Consider the following 19,781-nt stretch of genomic DNA (forward strand, 5'->3'; position numbering starts at 1 on the left):
GCTTTGGCCTGGAGTGCCTGTCGTGGCCACGGACTATCGCCACAAGGCCACGGGATCACCGGGAGCTTCGCTGACGCTAAGTTCCAGAGCTGGGATGGAGCCAGACCGACCGATGGACGCCCTTCGTAGCTCCCACGTCACACGAACCCTCCCTGCAGCACACAGGGTCCCAAACGATCTGTCCGTCACTTCCCTATCACCTCCCTGTCCTCACTGCCTCTTGCCCTGGCCCTTTCTTGTGCCCTCCAGGCCCCAACACGCCAGGCTCAGTCTAGCCTCCGAGGCTTTGTGCTGGCCGTGCCCTCCGTCTAGATGCCGTGTGGCTCACCTGACCTCCTTTTGGGCCCAGCTCAGCACCACCTCTCACCTCCTGTCCCCTTAACCCTTCTTCCTTGGGCATGCCTGCCGTCCTGGCTGGCACTCAGCTCGCACACGAGGCCTGCTGTTTGTTTCGCTGCCTGCCGCCTCATTGCTGGGATGACCGCTCTGCGAGGGTAGGCTCTGTGTCGATTTGGGCCACCACACAGCCCAGTGCCTAGAACGGTGGCTGGCATGTGGCAGATGTGCGCGCAGAGTATTTGCAGAAGGAACAGATGATCCGAACAGAGGAGGCGACAACACGCGCAGGGTACACAGCTTTAAAGGGAAACACATGCGCTGTGGCTGATCCCTCAGTAGTTTTTAAAACGCTTGCACAAAAAACGATGGCTGATCTCTACGTTACGTGTATAGGAGAAGAAACAGGCCGGCTATGCGTGCTGGCACAGGGCCAGACTGGACAACCCCAATCAACTTCTTGCTGGTGATCTCGGACATCGTCAGGGGGGAAGAGGAACCGAAATGTGCTCGGCAGGCGTGGGCCAGATGCGCTTTCAGTGAATTTGCATGGCAGCAGAGTGGCTGTGTCAGGCCTTAGGCTTGGCGGGGAGGGAGGATCAACCAGAGGCTGGAGGTCAACACTTCAGGGTGGGTAGGCCCCCACCCCCCTACTCTGCGAAAGGAGGGTCTGGGGTCCTGTGGCTGGACAGACCACAACACACCCAGATGGTGCGGTATTAGTCTGCAAGATGAAGAAACGAGCTCTTAAGCCACGAAGGAACCTCAAACGTGTGTTACTAAGCGAAAGAAGCTGGTCTGGAAAGGCTACGGCCAGTACGAATCCAACTCTATGGCATCCAGGAAAAGGCAAAGCTATGGAGCCAGTAAAGGGATCAGGGGCTGCCAGGGCTGGGGGAGGGATGAGTAGGCCGGAGGACTTGAGGGCAGTGGAGTTACTCTGCATGACGGGGTATTGGCGCATAGTTGGTGAGGCTGTGCCTTTCTCCAAACCCACAGAATACGCAACACCAAGAGTGAACCCCAGTGTAAATAATGGACTTGAGTTAATAATCGTATGTCAACACTGGCTCATCTACTACAACAAACGTAACATGCTAATGTAAGATGTTAACAACGGGGAAAGTGGGGCGCCTGGGTAGACGGTTAAGCGTCTGACTTCGGCTCAGGTCATGATCTCCCGGTTCAGGGGGTCGGGCCCCACGTCGGGCTCTGTGCCGACAGCTCAGGGCCCGGAGCCTGCTTCGGATTCTGTGTCTCCTTCCCTCTGCCCCTCCCCTGCTCATGCTCTGTTGCTCTCTGTCTCTCAAAATAAATTAAAAAAAAAAAAAATTTTTTTTTTTTTCCAATTACAAGAAAAACATAACGGGGAAAGTGTGGAGAGTGAGGGGATAAGTGGGCATTCTCTGTACTGTCTGGCTCAATATTTCTATAAACCCAAATGCTCTAAGAAATATAACTTCCATCGTTATATTTAATAAAACTTAATTATTTAGAAACACTTAATTCTGATACAATCTACTTAGAGGAAAAAAGAGCAGAGCCCTGAACTCCAAACCCACAGGCACAGACCCCCGGGGCCCATGCGTTGTCCCAGCCCTCACCGGGTGACGAAAGTTACACCGTGATCTGAGACACGGATGCATCTGGCACCAAGACCCCAAGAGTGAGGGGTGCTGGGTGGTCCTTGCCACTGCCCCTGCATCCAGAGGGCTCAGTCACAATGATGCACCAACGGCTTCTGTGGGGTCTGGCCAATGGAGACGTCGGATGGAGGGTGGAGGGGGCTTCCTCACCCACCGCCTTTATGGTGATGCCAGGAGGCCCCCTCTCTTGGCCTCACTGTCCCCTAGCCCCCCAGGCCCGCACCCTGCCTTGCCGGTTTCCTTCCGAACACAGGCTCCATTGCCGAAAACACCCTGTCACGAACTGTTCAGTTTGGACACGCCGTCCTTTTCTTTCTGGAACTGGAGTATAGATCACGGCCCGCCCGATAGAGATTAACAGTGTATTAATCAGGCCCTTTATTCCCTACAAGCCGATGCTTTGATATCAGGAGGCCTGGCCGGCCCTGAAGGCACTGCCCCTCCCCTAGGCTAGCTAACTCTTGAGAGCAAAGGACTCACCCGTGAGCGTGCCTCACCTAGGCAAGCCAACCATGCCAGGGCCCATGCCGCCACCACTTGTTACCAGAGCCACCTTCCCCCGCCCTGATCACCCCGGGGGCCGAGTACCAGGCAAGCAGCGCAGCCCCTACCTCCCGGAGCCCCCGGAATTCTCCAGCCTGGCTAATTCTAAGCCTGCCCACCCTGGCTCCCCCGTTGCTTCCCGTGAAAACCACAACAGAGACCGTGCCCATGGTTTCTCCTCGCTCCAGCCCCGGTGCTTCCCGGCGTGGCCCCGCGTGGCCGGCCGAGCCCCCGCCCCATTTCCAGGACACCCGGAGTATAAGAAATGGTCTTCTCCACGGCAGTGGTCCCGGTGCAGCTGGACGGGAGTAACACCCACGCGTTAGCAAGAGCGACACCTCACCTCCAGCACGGGGCCGGCGCCCAGGATGGTCCTCTCGACGCCGCTGGCGTAGCCCTTCTGGCTGAGCGCGGTGAGGCAGTGGATCAGGAAGTTGGTGCTCTGCGTCTTGCCCGAGCCGCTCTCGCCCGAGATCACGATGCACTGATTGACGTGCTTCCGGAGCATGGCGTAGTAGGCCACGTCGGCCAGCGCGAACACGTGCGGCTCCAGCTTGCCCAGCTGCTGGTTCTCGTACATCTTCACGTACTTGGGGTTGTAGATGGGGAGGAACTTGAAGGGATTAACAGCCACCAGGATGCTCCCCGCGTACGTGTAGATCTTCTGCTGTAGGAAGCGGTGCCTGAGGTTCTTCAGGAGGTTCTCCTCGGTCAGCTCGGGGAGGTTGCACAGGTCGTCAAAGTCCGCCTGCGGCCGGGGCAGGAGGCCGCGCTCCACCAGGCGCCGCGTGGCCGTGGCCTGGGACACCAGCTGCATGTGCACGTACTGGATGGTGCCATCCGCGTTGCGCTCCTGCAGCAGGAAGTAGTAGCCGTCCTCCTGCGGGTGCTCGTCCTGGGCCCGCCGCGGCCACAGCAGCACGCGGTGCACGGGCGAGTCGTTGGCATCCAGCACCCACTCCTCCCCACCGGTCTCCTTCACCTCCACCAGCACGTAGCACTTGGTGCCATCCAGCTGGAGGCTGGCGATAGCATCCTGGATGACGTCGGACGTGGTGCTGTCCTTGGTGGCGGTCACGCGGCACGAGGCCTGGCTCTCGCTGGTGGCCAGCTGCGGGTAGATGTGCAGGTGGTAGGCCGCCTGCCCCCCGCGGCCGGAGCTGCCTGCCTCGTTCACACTCATCCTGCCGCTGGCCTGGCCTCAGCATGCCTCCCGGGCTCGGGGCGCGCGTCCTGGAGCTGGAAGGGAGAGGGTGGCACGGTCAGAGTGGTTGTGGTGGTGGAGGGGGGGACACGGTCACCCAACCCTCGGCCGACAGTCTCAGACCCGCGGCCGGGACGGACTTCCCTGCCCCTAACAGGGCTCTCTCGAAAAGCAAGAAGGGGGCGCCTGGGTGGCTCAGCCGGTTGGAACGTCCATCCGACTCTGACTCGGGTCACGATCTCGTGGGTTCGGGAGTTCCAGCCCCGCATCCGGCTCGCTGAAGCTGTCAGCGCTGAGCCCGCCCGCTTTGGATCCTCTGTCCCCCTCTCTCTCTGCCCCTCCCTCCCCTGCTCGCAGTCTCTCCAAAAAAAAAAAAAAAAAAAGGCAAGAAGGGTAGAAGAGCCTCTGTCTGTCCTTAAACGTGACCCCTGATCCAAGGTTTGTGACTCTTGCAGAGTGACATCACCAGATTCCCGCCCCCCCCCCACCCCGTCCCCCAAGGTCAAACTTTTCCCCTGGAGTTTGCTTCATCCCGGCCCCTGTTCCTGCCCCCCACCCCAAGTCAGCATCTTAGACCCTCAAATCCAATGGCCACAACTGTCTCTCAGTTAAGCCCTTCCCGGCCCACATCCTTCCTGGCCTCTCCCCTCTGATAGAACCTCCCCCAGAAGATCCCCAAGTTCCCCTGCCGGCCTTGGTTATGTCCCCAAAACACACGAGGGGCAGCAAGAGGCACGCTGGGTTGAGCAAGACTGAACCTGCCCCCAAACCTAGAGATTCCGAAACCCCACAGAGGAGGACTAAGGTGGGGAGAGCCCCCCAAAACTCATTTGACAGAACTGCTCAGACTGCATTTGCTTCTAGAACCCACCACCTCACTCTAATCATGACAGTACCATCAGACACAGCTAGGCAGATCAGGGGCATCCTACAGGCCACCTGGCCAGCCTTCCCCAAGACCGCCGAGGTCTTAAGCAACACAGAAAGACGGAGGAACCATCCAGACAGGAGGAGACTGGGGACATATGGCAACCACGTGCAGTGGGTTCCCTGGACGGGGTCCTCAACCAGACAGAGGACATGAATGGAAGGACTGGTGACATCCACATAACATCAGGAGGTTGGTTAAAAGCCGTGTACCAACGTCCATTTCTTAGTTGTATAAACACGCCCCGATAAGGTAAGATATTTACATTTGGGGAAGCTGGGGGAGGGGCACAGGGGGCTCTTGTACTGTCTCCGCAACTTTTCCGTAGATCTAAAATAACTCCAATAGAAAAAGTTTATTTAAAAAACAAAACGAAACCTCATTTGCTTCTTCAGACATCGCAGGAAAAAGAGACCACGCAGCCAATGCTGGCAACAGTTCACTTTGTGTCTTGGAGCGAGAGGCACGCACGCAGCATGGGTCATGTGTGGGCTCGGTGTGTGCCACGTAAGCGTAGCTGAGGATACAAAGATGAACCAGACCTTGGTTCAAAGCCCAGCGGGAGCAGCTGGTAGGCAAACAAATGTGAGTGCATCAGCCACGCCAGCAAGAAGTTACTATCCTCGAGAGCCAGAGAAGGCTTTAGTGGAGTGGCAACATCTAAGAGGGGTTCTGAAGGATGAAGAGGAGTTCGTTCGACAGGAAGGCAAAAAGAGGGAGAAGGGTATGGAAGGCCCGCCCCTTGTTTCTGGAAATAAAGTTTCATTGGAATGTAGTGCATTCGTTTACACATCATCTACGGTCGCTTTTGTTGTCACAATCGAACTGAATAGTTGTGAAAGCCTGTAACCTTGAGGCCCGGAAAGCCAAACATACTTACTTTCCTGTCCTTTACAGAAAAAGGTAACTGAAAACAACAACAACAACAACAACAAATAGAAAAGAAAAAGTTTGCTGACCTGTACCCTAGAAGGAAGCGTGACTCAGCACCCTGAGCTTGAGGGTCTGCTGGAGGCTGAGATGATTCGGACTCTGGGAAACCAAGTCCTGCAGCATGTGGGCAGGGCAGGGGAAGGAGAGGCTAAACAAAACTATACATTACGAAGCTGTTACAATAGTCCACGTGGCCAGCTGTAGCTAGTGGCAACAGGTAGGAAGGTCCGGGGTGGGGGGAGGCGGGAATACTTATTTTTTTAAACTTTCTCCAAAATTAAGTAATTTTGGTGAAGTTTTCTCCCAGTTTAACAAATGTCACATGTACGCTAACAAAACCTGGATTGTTCTTTATGCGGTATGTAGGTACCTGTGAACGTTTCTCCGTGTCATAAAATACACCTTGAAACATGATTTTTTTTTTTTTTAAATTTGAGAGAGAGCGAGCGAGCAGGGGAAGGGCAGAGAGAGAGAGAGAGACCCAACAGTTCCGCTCCTAGGTACAGACCTGAAAGAACTGAAAAGTAGGTGTTCAAAGAAATGCTCGTACACGCATGTTCACAGCAGCACGATTCCCAAGAGCCGAAAGGTGGAAACGACCCAAGGGTCCAACAGCTGATGAGTGAACAGAATGTGTCCATCCACACAGTGGAATACTACTCAGCCACAAAAAGGAACGAAGCCCTGATACATGCCACGATATGGATGAGCCTTGAAAACACTGTTGAAAGAAGCCAGACACGAAAGGCTGCACAGTGTACGATCCCATTTATTTTTATTTTTATTTTATTTTTTTTGTATGAGCCCATTTAAATGAAACATCCAGAGCAGCAAATCCATCGAGGCAGGAAGCAGATCGGTGGTTGCCAGAGGCCGGAGGCAGACAGGTGGAGGGAAGAGGAAGTGACTGCTAAAGGGGAGGGGGTTTCCTTTTAGGGAATGAAATTGTTCGGCAGCCAGACAGAGGTGAAAGTTGCACAACACTGACGATATATTAACCACCACTGAATTGTACACTTCAAAACGGTGAATTCTACGTTATGTGAATTTCACCTCTGTAAGGTTTTTTTCTTTTTTAAGGTTATTTATCTTTAATCTCTACAGCCAATGTGGGGCTCAAACTCACCACCCCGAGATCAAGAGTCGTACGTTCTTCTGACTGAGCCAGTCAGGCGCCTGCAAATTCAATACAGTTGTAAAAAGAGTGTATACAGTATGATTCCACATATATATAATTCTAGAAAACGCAGACTATAGAGACAGAAAGTGGATCAGTGGCTGCTTGGGGGGGGAGGGTGCAGGTTGGGACGACAAAGGAGCCCAGGGAGACTTTTGGGGTGATGAATGTGTTTACTATCTTGGTTGTGGTGGTGGGCTCATGAGTGTTTACATGTGCCACAACTCCCCAAATTGCACGCTTTAAAGAAGTGTAGTTTACAGTATATCGGCTGCAGTTAATAAAGCTCTTTTTAAAATACATATATTGTTGCGGCCCCTGGCTGGCTCAGTCGGTTAGGTGTCCGACTTCGGCCCAGGTCATGATCTCACAGTCCGTGGGTTCGAGCTCCACGTCGGGCTCTGTGCTGACAGCTCAGAGCCTGCAGCCTGCTTCAGATTCTGTCTCTCTCTTCCTCTCTGCTCCACCCTAGCTCATGCTCTGTCTCTCTCTCTCAAAAGTAAACATTAAAAAAATTAAAAAATGTATATATTATTATTTAAGTTTATTTATTTGGACAGAGTGGGGGAGGGGCAGAGGGAGAGAGAATCCCAAGCAGGCTCCACAGTGTCAGGTTGGAGCCCGACTCGGGGCTTGAACTTTCACAAACTGTGAGATCATGGCCTGAGCCAAGACTGAGTTGGGTGCTTAACCGAGAGCCACCCAGGGGCCCCAATAACGCTCTAAAAATTACGTGCATTACAAAGGAACCCAGTCCCCCAGGAAAGCATCTTTTCAAAATTTCTTGCTTTCTTTCCAAAATGTCCAACCCGTGAGCCCCGTCACGGAGTTCCTCGGATGCCACAGTGGACAAGGGGTAGGGAACCTGTGTCAGGTGTTCAGAGTGCCAGCTGCCCTCCTGGCTGTCCCCCGACTGCAGGACATTTACAGGCAGCACCGTGCCCGCTGCGGAAGGTGGAGAGTGTACGAGCTTCCAGGTCGCGGATGTGCACCTTAATCGCAGCCACGCGAATGCACACACGTGCTCATGAGCACACAACACGCGCAGACACGGACACACGTGGGCAGGCACACTCTTCCATACGGACACACCCACACCAAAGCACATGCACAAGCACGGACACACCCGCGTGCAGTTTCATACGAACACTCCTACACACACACGCGCGCACACACACACACACACACGGCACCTTAACGCAAACACGTGCACGCACACACACACTCACAGAGCCAGGGCTTCAGACACAGCTGGCCCCTTCTGGCACTTGTGCAGACACAGCTGATGTGCGCCACAACTTTGGGGGGGGGGGTCCGGCTCACGGACTCGGGGCTCTGGACTGTCTCACGTCCAAGTGCAGGGATGTGGGTGGTGGGAAGGTCACACGGATGCACCTGCTTTCTCCTCCCAGCAGACACTGACCTAGGTGAGGAGGCATCAGAGCCCGCCGATGTCACCTTGCTCTTGCTCACGAGGCCTCCCTGCCCTGCCCTGGAGAGGGTCTGGTCAAAGCCAGAAGGGGCTAAGGGCCGCATGGCCGGCTGCCCTCAGTGCCACCCCCTGTCCTCCAGAGCCAGTCAATCACCAGGTGCCGTCACAGCCCCACAGGGGATGTTTGTAGCCCTGGGCCCCTTGGTGTGGGGAGCAGAAGACAACCGCATGCTCAGAGACTGGGGGCCATGCGGGCAGTCACAGGACCAGCTGATGTGTGCTCCACCCCTCCAGGCCAGGAGGAAGGAGATAAGACTCGCTCAGGGTAGCTGCTGACCACCAGGGCTGCAAGGAGGGGAGGGGTAACCAAAGAGTAGGGGAGCGCGGGACAGATAGCATCTGGGGCCCCTTGCAGGAGTCCCCACAGGGCCCACCTGCCCCACGCAGACCCACCACATCCACGTCCTGGGAAACTCCTCTGCCTTGGCCCTGTCTTGGGGCCCTCCCTGTCCAGCCTGGCCTCACCTGGCCCTTTTCCCCAAGGAGCCCGCGCTCTCCCTCCCCCCCGTCCCTTCCCCGGTCATCTGGGGCAGGACCCTCCCGTTGAAATGGCTCATGTGCCTGAAAACCAAAGACACTAATAAACCCTTTTCCAGCTTAGGGAAAAGCCTGGTTGCCTCCTCACTTCCACGTGACTTGGAGCTAGCCCTTCCTACTCCCACCTGTCCCTCAAGCCACCATCCCCCCCCTGCCCCCCACTGTAAAAATCACAGTGCCTCTCCCCAAAGATGCCACCGAGCTCCCACCAGTCACATCGGCTGGCCACTGGCTTCTCCTGGTTCTGCTCGCTTGCTCTGCAGCCCCCAGCGATGGAGGCATCACCTGTACCTGCTCTTGTGCAGGGGACCCCCCGCCCAGGCTCTGCCCCCTGGGGCCCGTCCACTCTGCTGCATGCTCCTAGGGGCCACACTCCACCCCCAGCCCACCACAGCCACCTCTCCTGGGCCCCAAACACCCAGAAGGCTTGTTCCCTACTCCCCCCCCACCACCCCCACATCCTCCCTGACCACATCCTGACTGCTGTCACCGTGTCCCCAGAACTGTCCTCTTCTCACCAGCCAATTAGGAGGGACCCCCTGGCAGCACTGGTCTAGGTGTGCGTGTCCCAGCACAGAGTCCCTCGAAGGCACCCCACGGCCAGCCCTCAGAGTCCCTGGTCATCGGGCCTGATTCAACATGGCCACCCGTTGGCTTCTGGAAACACTCCAGCCACTGCCCACCCAACCAGAACCTTGCAGGGCTTCTCCAGGCCAATCAGGGACACGCTGCCCAAAGCCCCTGACCCCCAGCAGAAAGCCTAGTTCTCCTGGCCTGGGCTGTTTTCCTGCGAGACACCAGCCCCGCCTTCACCACAGGCCTGGAGGGCCAGCCACCCATCCGCTCCCAGGCACCCTGCCCCCTCTTTCCCTCATCTGTACCTCAGATGAGGGGCTCGCCCCACCCCGGGGGGCTGTCCTTGTCCCCTCAGGTCAGAAGGCTCCTTGAGCCCCTCCACCGGCTCTAGGACGGCTCTGCTCTCAGGGCAAAATCTCAGGGTGCACTGCGTCCCCAACAACAGAAGCACAGACCAAGAGTTCCCTTGTCCCTCCGTGTGCTGTATCATTTCCCCTACAACACCGCACTGGTCAGATTCGCTCTGCGCTCTCGCTTCGACGGCCCCCGATCCGATCCATTCCGCCCCAGCGACTTCCCGAGAGCCTCACCCAGGCGAGAGTATGGGTATGGGGTAATACGAGGGTGCTTGCCTCACAGCTTCCTCGCTGGCACCAAGTGTTAATATTTTTCTCAACCCACAGGCATCAGTGGGCACAAAAGAGCATCTTGTCATTGACATTCCTTCGGCTGTCAGGCGGGGCTTCAAAAAAAATTTTGTGTCGTGAGCAACTATTTTTCTGTTTCTGTTAAGTTGCTCACGTCCTTTGTCCATTTTGTTTGTTGTTGTTTTTTTTTTCCTCCTGCTCATTGCTTTGGAACAGCTCTTTGTATAGGAAGGGTATTGATGGTTTGTCAGGGTCAAGGGCACTTGGCTTCCACTTCCGGTGTTTTGGGGATACAAATGTTGTATTTTGCAGGCAGTGGATCTGTGGGTCATTTCTTTCATGTCTGTTGCCTCATCCTCTCCCAGGTCTGATTAACATGGAATCATACTTTTTGTCTGTACCCCTCTCCTTCCCTGGACTTATTCTTTACGTTGAAACTCTCATCCATCTGGAAATTATTTGGGTGGTGTGGGAGTTTTCCTAGGGCCGCTGTGATAAAGTACTACAGACGAGATGGTTTAAAACAACAGAAATTCATTGTCTCACGTTTCTGGATGAGTCCAAAATCAAGGTGTTGGCAGGCAGGGCTGGCTCCTTCTGGAAGCTCTGAGGGAGAATCCTTCCCATGCTTCCCCCCCCCAGCTTCTAGCAGCTTCTGCCAACTCTTAGCGTTCCTTGGCTTGTATGTGCGTCACTCTGATCTCCTCATCCATCATCACGTGGTCCTTTCCTGTCTCTGCGTCCTCTCCTCTTTTTCTAGACATGCCGCTTACTGGATTCAAGATGAGTTCATCCTGAAACCTTTAACTTATTATATCTGCCAAGACCTTATTTCCCATCGAGGTCACGTTCTGAGAGGTCCCAGGTGGATATGAATTTGTGGGGGACACAAGTCAACCCAGAATAGTGTGGGAGGTGAAACGGGGATCCAGATGATCTCTTTCCTTAAAGAATCCTCTCCCTTGACCAGGGAGTCTCTTTAGTTTGTTAAATACAGTATATGAATTGTTTGACATGCGTGGGTCTGCTTCCGGGCTGTCAATGCCTGTGAGGTGCCATGTTGTTTTGATGAACACAGCTCCAAGGGACATTCTTAAATGATGACATCTCTCTTGGAGGGGGTAGGCCATTTTCTCTGGCTTCTGATCGCACCTTCCTCATTGAGTCTTAATGAAGCCTGAGATCTGGAAGTTGGTCACACTGTGGCTTGAAGGTCCCGGTCACAAGTGGATATGAAACCTGTGCCCCAAGAATCTCCAGCCTGTGCCCTGAACGAAAGGAAGTACGTCTGGGGCTGAGGGAGGGGGGACGGCTCAGCCAACCGGCGACCGCAGGCTGCAGCTATGCTGGGGGCAGCAGGTCCCGAAAACTTGCGTGTTCACCCTTACTCTGAACCGTAACGCCGTTCTACCCTCCAGGTGACGCTCACTGAAGCACTCACAAGGGTGAGAAGGGGGAAGTGAGACCCATCTCTCCGCACTGATTCGATCTGTCTACCCGGGCCTTCACGGGAGAGATGTGCCCTCATCACCGGATGGAAATCGAGCTGCCAGGTGAGAAAACTGGCCCCTGGAAGAGCCAAATGGTGGAAGCAAAATGCCCGTCGAAGCATGAGTGGAGAAATAAAATGTGGTCTATTCACCCGGTGGAATATTACTCAGCCATAAACAGGAACAAGCACTGGCATGCACTACGACGTGGGTGGGCCTTACGAACGTCGTGCTCAGTGAAAGAAGCCAGACACAAAAGGCCACACGTGAGATTCATCTACGTGAAATGTCCAGAACAGGCAAACCCATAGAGACAGCAGAAGGCAGAGCGGCAGGTGCCAGGGGCCAAGGGAGGGATGCTTCCTTCTGGGGGAGACGGAAATGGTCCACAACTAGACAGAGGTGGGGGTTGCACAACATGTCCACTCGATGCAGCTAACGTGAATCCTCATGTTATGTGCACTTTACCACAGTTAAGAGAGATTCCTGCTGAAAAACCTGAGCCGTGGAAAATTAAAGGGCTTTGCAAACACCACACGGGGTATACTTTCTGCACTGTGAAAAGACGTGGACCTCAATTCAGGGCCTTTCTCTTATGTTCTTGGAGGAAGGAGGTGCAGGCAAAGTGGCGGGGGGGGGTGGGCACACAACCAAAACTCAGGCCCTGATTGGGGGCCGGGGGAGTGGGACAAATGTGAATGAGCTGCTCTCAAGGCCCGGCCAAGGCCCCGTGCTCAAAAATGCAAGGTTCTGCCTATCAGCTTGGCGAATAATTCAGAATTTACTGGAAAATAAGGCGGACAGGGCCTCCAGAAAGTGTAGTGTAGCTGCTTCGTTTATATAAGGCCATAATTTGCAGCCACATGTTTATCAGATGAAATCACTCTCCAGCTAAAAGGAGAAGGCCAGCATTACAGCAGGATCATTTAGGAAACGCCACTTAACAACTCTGGGCGCCTCCATTTTCCAATGCTCGCTTCCTGGAGCCTGTGGAGGCTTTTTAAGAAGAGATGATCACGTGAAATTATCTTCAAGATGGACACGCTGAGAAACAGGCACAAACTGAGCATATTTCTCAGGTGTGGCGGCTCGGAGCTGGAGGATGGCTTAAGGTTTACGTAGGCGTGATGTGGCCACAAGCCGAGGAACGCCAGGAAGCTCCCAGAAGCTGGAAGAGGCAGGGAAGGATCCCCCTGTCCCCCTGGCCTCTGGATCCTTTGGAGGAAGCAGGTCCCCACTGATGTCTGGATTCTGGACTTCTGGACTCCAGAACTTCAAGAGAATAAATTCCTCAATTTTTTTTAATGTTTATTTATTTTTGAGACAGAGACAGAGACAGAGACTAAGCAGGGGAAGGACAGAGAGAGAGTGACTCAGAATCTGAAGCAGGCTGCAGGCTCTGAGCTGTCAGCACAGAGCCCAACGCAGGGCTCGAACCCACGAACGTGAGATCATGACCTGAGCCGAAGTAGGACGCTTAACTGACTGGGCCACCCACGCACCCCATTAATTTTTTTTAATGTTTATTCATTTTTGAGAGACGGAGCACGAGTGGGGAAGAGGCAGAGAGAGAGGGAGACACAGAAGCTGAAGCAGGCTCCAGGCTCTGAGCTGTCAGCACAGAGCTCAACACGGGGCTCGAACCCTCAAACTGTGAGATCATGACCTGAGCCGAAGTCAGACGTTTAACTGACTGAGCCACCCAGGCAGCCCAAGAGAATACATTTCTATTCTTTAAGCCACTGGGTTTGTGGTACCTCAGACCACAGTTTACAGCAGCCCCAGAACACGAATCCAGGTGCCCAAGGGCAGAAGCTACCAGATGCTCCGAGCAAGGCGCTGATCCAGAAGGACCACTGCCTTTCTTCCGTCTGCTCTGAATACCCCCTCCCCACCCCGCCCCCCCCCCAGAAGCCCATCCCAAATGCTCTCTCACAACTGTCCCTTTCTTCCCTAAGTCCTGCGCTCCAACCTTCCAGTCTGGACCAACCGGTCTGAGCCCTGGAGAGAGCCCCTCCCTCAGGCATATGCTGGGGCAGCATGTTCTATTCTATTGGTTCAGCTGCCCTCGGGGCTGACACAGGCTGTTTGGTCTCCCTGGGGTCTGTGACTACCTCTCCCACCCCCTCTGAAAAAGAACAGGCTGTCTTTTTCCAATGTCCCGCTCGTCAACAAGTGTTTCTCCAGACGTGGATATGCAGAGGTGAAGGAGGCCAAAGGACTCTGGCCTTTAGGGAGGCTGATGACAAACCAACCTATGAGCAAAGAGGCATTTCCAACAGGGACAGCTCTCGGGAAAGGAAAAATCCCGCGTGGTATTACACCAGTGGTTCTCACCCAAGGGCAATGCTGCGCTGCCCCAGCGGACACGTGCGTCTCCGATTGGAGGCTGGAGACGTTTTGGTCGCCACCACTGGGGGAGGGGGGAGGTACCAGGGCATGTGGTGGATGGAGGCCAGGGATGCCGCTCAACATCCTACCGTGTACAGGATGGCCCCCACCGTGAAGAATGATCCGGCCCCCGGACGTCAGCAGTGCGGCCACGGGGACAGAAGCTGACCAGGGCAGGGTGGTCATCCTGGATGAACCAGGAGGCAGAGAAGCACTCATCGGAGATGGTTGCTGATGCCTGTGCAGTGGGAGGGGGCACACGGACTGAGCTCCTGGGGAGGGCCGCCTAGGCGAGGGCGGTGAGCGCCAAGGGCAGGGGCAGCTGGGGCTGGTCTCAGAACAAGGAGACCAGTGTGGCCAGCAGGGCTGAGGCTGGAGGGGGAAGGGCTGAGGTCAGGAAGGTCAGATCCCGCAGGGCTTTGCGAACGTGGGACGGGACGGATGGAGTTTCAATTTTCATGCAAGTCTGATGGGGAGCCTGGCTGGTTGGAAGCAGTGAGAACCAGGACAAGAGTGACATCTGGAAGGGGTCAGCTAGGCTGTATGTGGCAGGTGGACTGTGGGATGGGGGCGGCGGCGGGGGGGGGGGTTGTTGTTGGTCCACAGCTCCAGCAGGTGTCTGGGGCTAGGAGGGAGGGGATTGCTGGTGGCTGTGGTCGGGCCATAGCCTGACACAGGACAGTTCCGGTTACAGGGGGAAGTAAGACAGGCTTTCAAGGTCCTGTGGGGACCCGCGCTTCAGATGCTTCCCTGGTGACCAGTGGGCTCCCTAAATGGAGACTCGGAAGGCTCCCAGGGAAGAAGGTTGAGATGGGCCGAAGAGACCCCTTTGGGGGTCCCTCTCCAAATCACACAGTCCCCCTGCCGCCATGCCCAGGCAGAAACACACAAAAGCCCTGCTTGAGACCTTGGCTGAGAGGCCCCTGGAAAAGGAGGGGCCACACCCTGCCCCACTCTGCTCTTAAAGGCAGTCTGGATCCTCACGGACCTCAGGCGGGGCTCGAGGGGCTTCTGTGCCAGCCCCTCACAAGGGACAGAGCGGGCCCACTCCTCGGCCTAAGTGCCCCGTACGGGTCAGCCACCTGGGCCCGTGGGAATCCCCCCCCTCGGGGCCAAGTCCCTGTGGAGCCCCCTGTCGCAGTGGGGACACTCTGCCTGGGGAGCAAGTCCTGCCCCACTGGTGGCCCACAGAGCCATTAGCCTCCGGGAACCTGGAACAAAGCAGCTCCTTACTTAACCTCTCCAAAGACTCAGACAAGCTGTTGTTGTCCCCTCAAAATCCACATCGCCTGCCACCAGGAGCCCCGCTTGGGTCTGGTTTCTTCAACGACACACCCCCTTCGACTCGATCCTTCCGGTGGCCCACTGGTTTTCGCTTCAAAATGGCATTTTGTTCTGATAAAACTCTTCCTTTGAACATGACTTACTGGCGTAGAATCCACAGATCACGCGGCTCATGCCTTGGGAGCGCCTGGGACAGCAGTCTGTACTATGGTCAGAGGCCTGCCATCACCACCCCATCCGCTTCAGAACATTCCCACCCGAGAGGAGACCACGGATCCTCTGTCCTGCCAACAAGACCCTCGAGCCCCATCCTTGTTTTCTGTTCCCGTGCAACTGGCTTCGTTACTGATCACCAACCACACTGGCCCCTCCCTGTGTGTGGCCGCAGGGCGGGCAGCCTCCAGAGTCGCCTCCTCTCCTCCACCTGTGACCCAGGGCCTCGTGGCCTTCATCTGGGCAAGGGCTCCTCCTGGTCACAAAGTCCATCCCCTGGCCCAGTTTCTGCCGTGATGATCCTGGTTACACTTCTGGACCCAGTGAGATGTCCCAGGCAGCCCACAGCCCAGGGTTTTGCCTTGTCAGCATCTTTGGTGACAGCCCCCACCTGGCTCCCCTCCCAGCCTATCTACGCATCACCACAGGGCAGGGGCAAAGGTGTCCCCGTGGGCCAGTCACAGGTTTGACACACAGTGTCTCAGCCACCTCTTCTTGCCCTGGAGCTCAGCATTCTTTCAGACCCTCCTCTCTGCCAGGCCAACGGTGGCCCCGGCGGACATCTGGCAAGGACAGGAGACATACCTTTGTGATTGTTCCCACCCGGGGAAGGGGGAGTTACTGGCATCCAGGGGGGTAGAGAGAGACCAGGGATGCTGCCCGGTACCCTACAAGGCACAGAACAGTCCCCACCACCGAGAATGACCCGGCCCTACATGTCAGCAGTGCTGAGGTCAAGAAACACTGTGTTCATCAGTTGGAAAAAAATACTGATTTACGTCCCTAACTCATAGACACACCAGAATAAATTCCTGGGGACTTAGATGGTACAAGCCAGGGTGATCCCTCCTAAGGCTCGCTTTTTGCTGAATGATTTTCAGATCTTCCAGAAACTTTTTTTGTCCAATTATCTATGGCAACGGGCTGGTCCCAAAGTCATTTTGGTTCAGCAACAGAGTCGTTTTTAGATCCCCCTCCCGTGACCATGGCAACAACGGGGCCAGATTCCCTCCTGGCGTCTGTGAGATACCTCCTCTCTCCCTCCCCACTTGGTGCATTTACATGAACGCAGCATCCTAGGACCTCTATTAATTAACTGAAGTTAATTAATGTGTTAATTTTTTTTTTGAGAGAGAGAGAGAGATAGAGAGTGAGCCAGGGAGGGGCAGAGAGAGAGGGAGACAAATCCCAAGATGTGGGCCTCAAACTCGTGAACCGTGAGATCACGACCTGAGGCGAAATCAAGAGTAGATGCTTAACCGACTGAGCCACCCAGGCGCCCCTAGTAACATAATGACAGGACGCGAAGTCTCCTAGACTCCACAGAACCCCTAAACCAATGGTTCTCATTCTGGGGTTGACTTTTCTCTGAGGGGACACCTGGCAATATGTGGAAACATTTTAGCTTATCAAGACTCGGGGGGTGGGAGGGTTGCTCCGCATCCAGTGGGTGGACAGACCAGGGATGCTGTTCAACACGCACGGGACAGTCCCCACCACAGAGAAGGACCCAGCTCAGGTGTCCCCAATACCAAGGCTGAGAAACTGTGCTTTAAATAAGAGCAAAGTTCACACACTTTGGGGTGTCCCCAGGGCCTCCCAGGCACAGCAGACATCAGCAAGATTCCAAGCCCAAGTTCACCTAGTGCACACTATTCAGAACGAGGGAGCGAGAGCGAGCCGGCCTTGTCGGGGGACCACACCAGCTGCGGGGGCCTATGGACACCTGCCCCAGCCAGTTCAGGCTCCTTTCTCTACCTGACACCCCATCCCTTAGCTTCCGTGCCTTCATCTTGGCTCCCTGCTAAGCCAACAGGCAGACTCCTCGGGGACCACCTAGGGGAGACACGGGCTTCCCAAGGGCCTATGGGCTGGGCTCGCCTCTTGCACTTTTTTTGTGCCACCTGTTCTCCCACTAGCTCCTGATAAATAGCATCTCCACGTATAGGCGAGGATCCCAGGGATCTTCCCAAGCAGTGGCCGGAGACCCTGCTCACCAGGAAATGAAAGCCTCGGGTGCATCCCAGAAACCTGAGAAGCGACATCTCAAATGTCACCCCTCCACTCCCTCTGTTCCACCCATCCTAGGACGGGATGGAGATGCTCAGAGAGATGAGCAGGAGGACCGGGGCAAAGCCCCAGCGGGCCTGCCGCTGACGCACTGCTCTGACTACACTTGCAAGGATGCGGTGGCATCGGCCTCCGAGGGAGACGACCTTTGCCAGGGCTTGCTGGGGGAAGCTCTCGTGTGTCCCTCTTCCTCCGCCAACAAGCCCTGACCGGGTCACAAGCTCGCCGGGTGCTGGGCGCCTCTCCGCGGGCATGACTCCTGACATCTGCACTCGGGGGAAAGAGGCGAGGGCTGTTCTGCTCTCACGGTAACCCTGAAAGCCAGCTCTGCACCTGCCTCGTTAACCCTTTTTGCTGAATGATTTTCAGATCTTCTGGAAACTTTTGTCAAATCAGCTATGGCAGCGGCTGGTCCCAAAGTCATTTTGGTTCATTAACAGAGTCGCTCTTAGATCCCCCTCCTGTGACCGTAGCAACACTGAGGCCAGAGACCTCCATACACCCCCGATCACAAATCTTCATCAGCCCCCAGGTGGGCACACACAGTCTCCCAGGCCTGGTTCTAAATACACCCCTGGTAAAGTCCCACGAGATCCACTCTTCCCGAGCCGGGTCCTTGTCTGTCTACTGTCACCCCAAACGTAAGGACGTGTGCGAGATCTGGAAGATTCCTAATAGGATTCTTCCAAACTTGATGTGGCCAACTTGGCCACCTCCCTTAAAACGTTTCTTTAAATGAGTGAGACACAACAAGATGAACTCTACCGGTGTGATTGTTCGTCCAAAATTGCTTCACTAAATAAAGACGAAATTTGTCCCTTACCCAGTGTTACGGGCTGAAGTGGGTCCCACCCACCTCCGCACCCCAATTCCTCATGTTGAAGCCCTACTCCCCAGTGCTCCAGAATGCAACTGGAGTCGGAGATAGAGTCTTTAAAGAGATGGTTAAGTTAAAATGAAGTTATTAGGGTGGGCCTGATCCAACAGGACTCCTGTCCTGACAAGAGGAGATTAGGACACAGACACAGAAGGAAGAAACCAACCGTGCCAACACCTTGATCTTGGGCTTCTGGCTTCCAGATCTGTGAGACAATGCATTTCTGTTGCTCGAGCAGCCTGGTCTGTGGTTCTTTGTCACAGTGGCCCCGGGAGATTCGTACACCCAGCAGAGACAGAAATGAAATGCCTGTAGCTGGGTCCCCTCTCGCACATGCAACCCTGCTGAAGCAGGGCAGAGCAGGGTATAAACGAATGAGTCAGACCTGGACAGCTTATTCATTGCTCCGACTAACCCGCAGGCCGAACCCTTGAATCACTACTTTATTTATCATCAGCCACGGGCTCAGAAAGTCTCGACGAGGAAATGAGTAGAACCCAAACTCATCGGCTGTGTCTCTGAGACGTGCCTAATCGCCGAGGGCCCTTCTGGGCCAAACTGAAAAGAGGTAGAGTGACAGGGCCCGTCGGGGACCCGGTGGTGCTCAGACAGAGCCCTTTGTTCTGCTATGCTGTCCGTCCGGAGGAGGGCAGAGAGAAGGGCCTGTCTTGCTCTGCGGGGAGGCCGAGCAGGGGCTGCCTGGCACAGTTGGTCAGGGATGCTGGGCACACAAAGGGCTGGTGGATGGGGACTGGAGGGGGAGGGCAATGTTCAGAAGGGGTCGGGCGGCCCCAGAACGTGCTGTTTCCTCCCGTGGAGTTAAAGCAGCTATGGCATGGCTGGGGAACAAGCAGAGAAGGACGCACGAAGAGCAAAAGCTAGACAGTCTGTGCTTGAGGACGTTCCGGCGTCTGGGGCCAAGGGCCACGCTGATCTGGGGCCACCTCCAAAGTAGCTCTCGAGAAGAGAATCTAATACCTCTAATCTCGGAAGAAAACCAGTAGTTCGTTCTGAGATGAGGGACGGTTCCTGCAGAAATCCAGGTCAGTTGTAAGACAAAGAGAAAGACAATGGCATCTGCTGTCCCAGTGAGCGAAGATGGCCCTGGCTCACCTCTTGGTCCTCCTCTGCTGTCCATTCTTGGGGCATGCTGCCTAACTCCCCCTCAGTCCTTTCCCAACCGTGTCTCCTTTTTATCAGGACTCTAGATTAAGAACTGACCAGATGGCAGAATTCAGTTGCTGGCTGCTCTACCCCACGCCTGCCCTTGGCTGCCGTTCCCTGGGAGCGGATCAAACACCAAAGAGTCACCGAGGCAAAGGTAGGCCTGGGGCAATAACCAGATTTCACCCCAGAGCGGTGGTTCTTGAGCCCCAAGAAACCCACAGCCACATCTGGTGGGCACAACTTGAGGGGTATTATTGACCTCTAGTGGGT

General features: G+C 55.3%; 1 protein-coding gene across 7 annotated transcripts in view; it reads right to left on the bottom strand.

Moving 5' to 3' along the window:
- MYO9B (myosin IXB) overlaps nt 1-19,781 on the bottom strand; it is an 89,541-nt gene that overhangs the window by 66,690 nt on the left and 3,070 nt on the right. For 6 of the 7 annotated variants that reach the window (XM_053219685.1, XM_053219682.1, XM_053219684.1 and 3 more), the window contains exon 2: nt 2,869-3,764. In XM_053219685.1, coding sequence (XP_053075660.1) covers nt 2,869-3,708 — 840 coding nt within the window. In that variant the 5' untranslated portion in view covers nt 3,709-3,764. Of the gene's footprint in view, nt 1-2,868; nt 3,765-9,677; nt 10,153-19,781 lie in introns of those variants that run through there. The other variant, XM_053219681.1, reaches the window with a different exon arrangement.

The sequence above is a fragment of the Acinonyx jubatus genome, chromosome A2 (genome assembly GCF_027475565.1).
Source record: "Acinonyx jubatus isolate Ajub_Pintada_27869175 chromosome A2, VMU_Ajub_asm_v1.0, whole genome shotgun sequence".
Lineage (NCBI taxonomy): Eukaryota > Metazoa > Chordata > Mammalia > Carnivora > Felidae > Acinonyx > Acinonyx jubatus.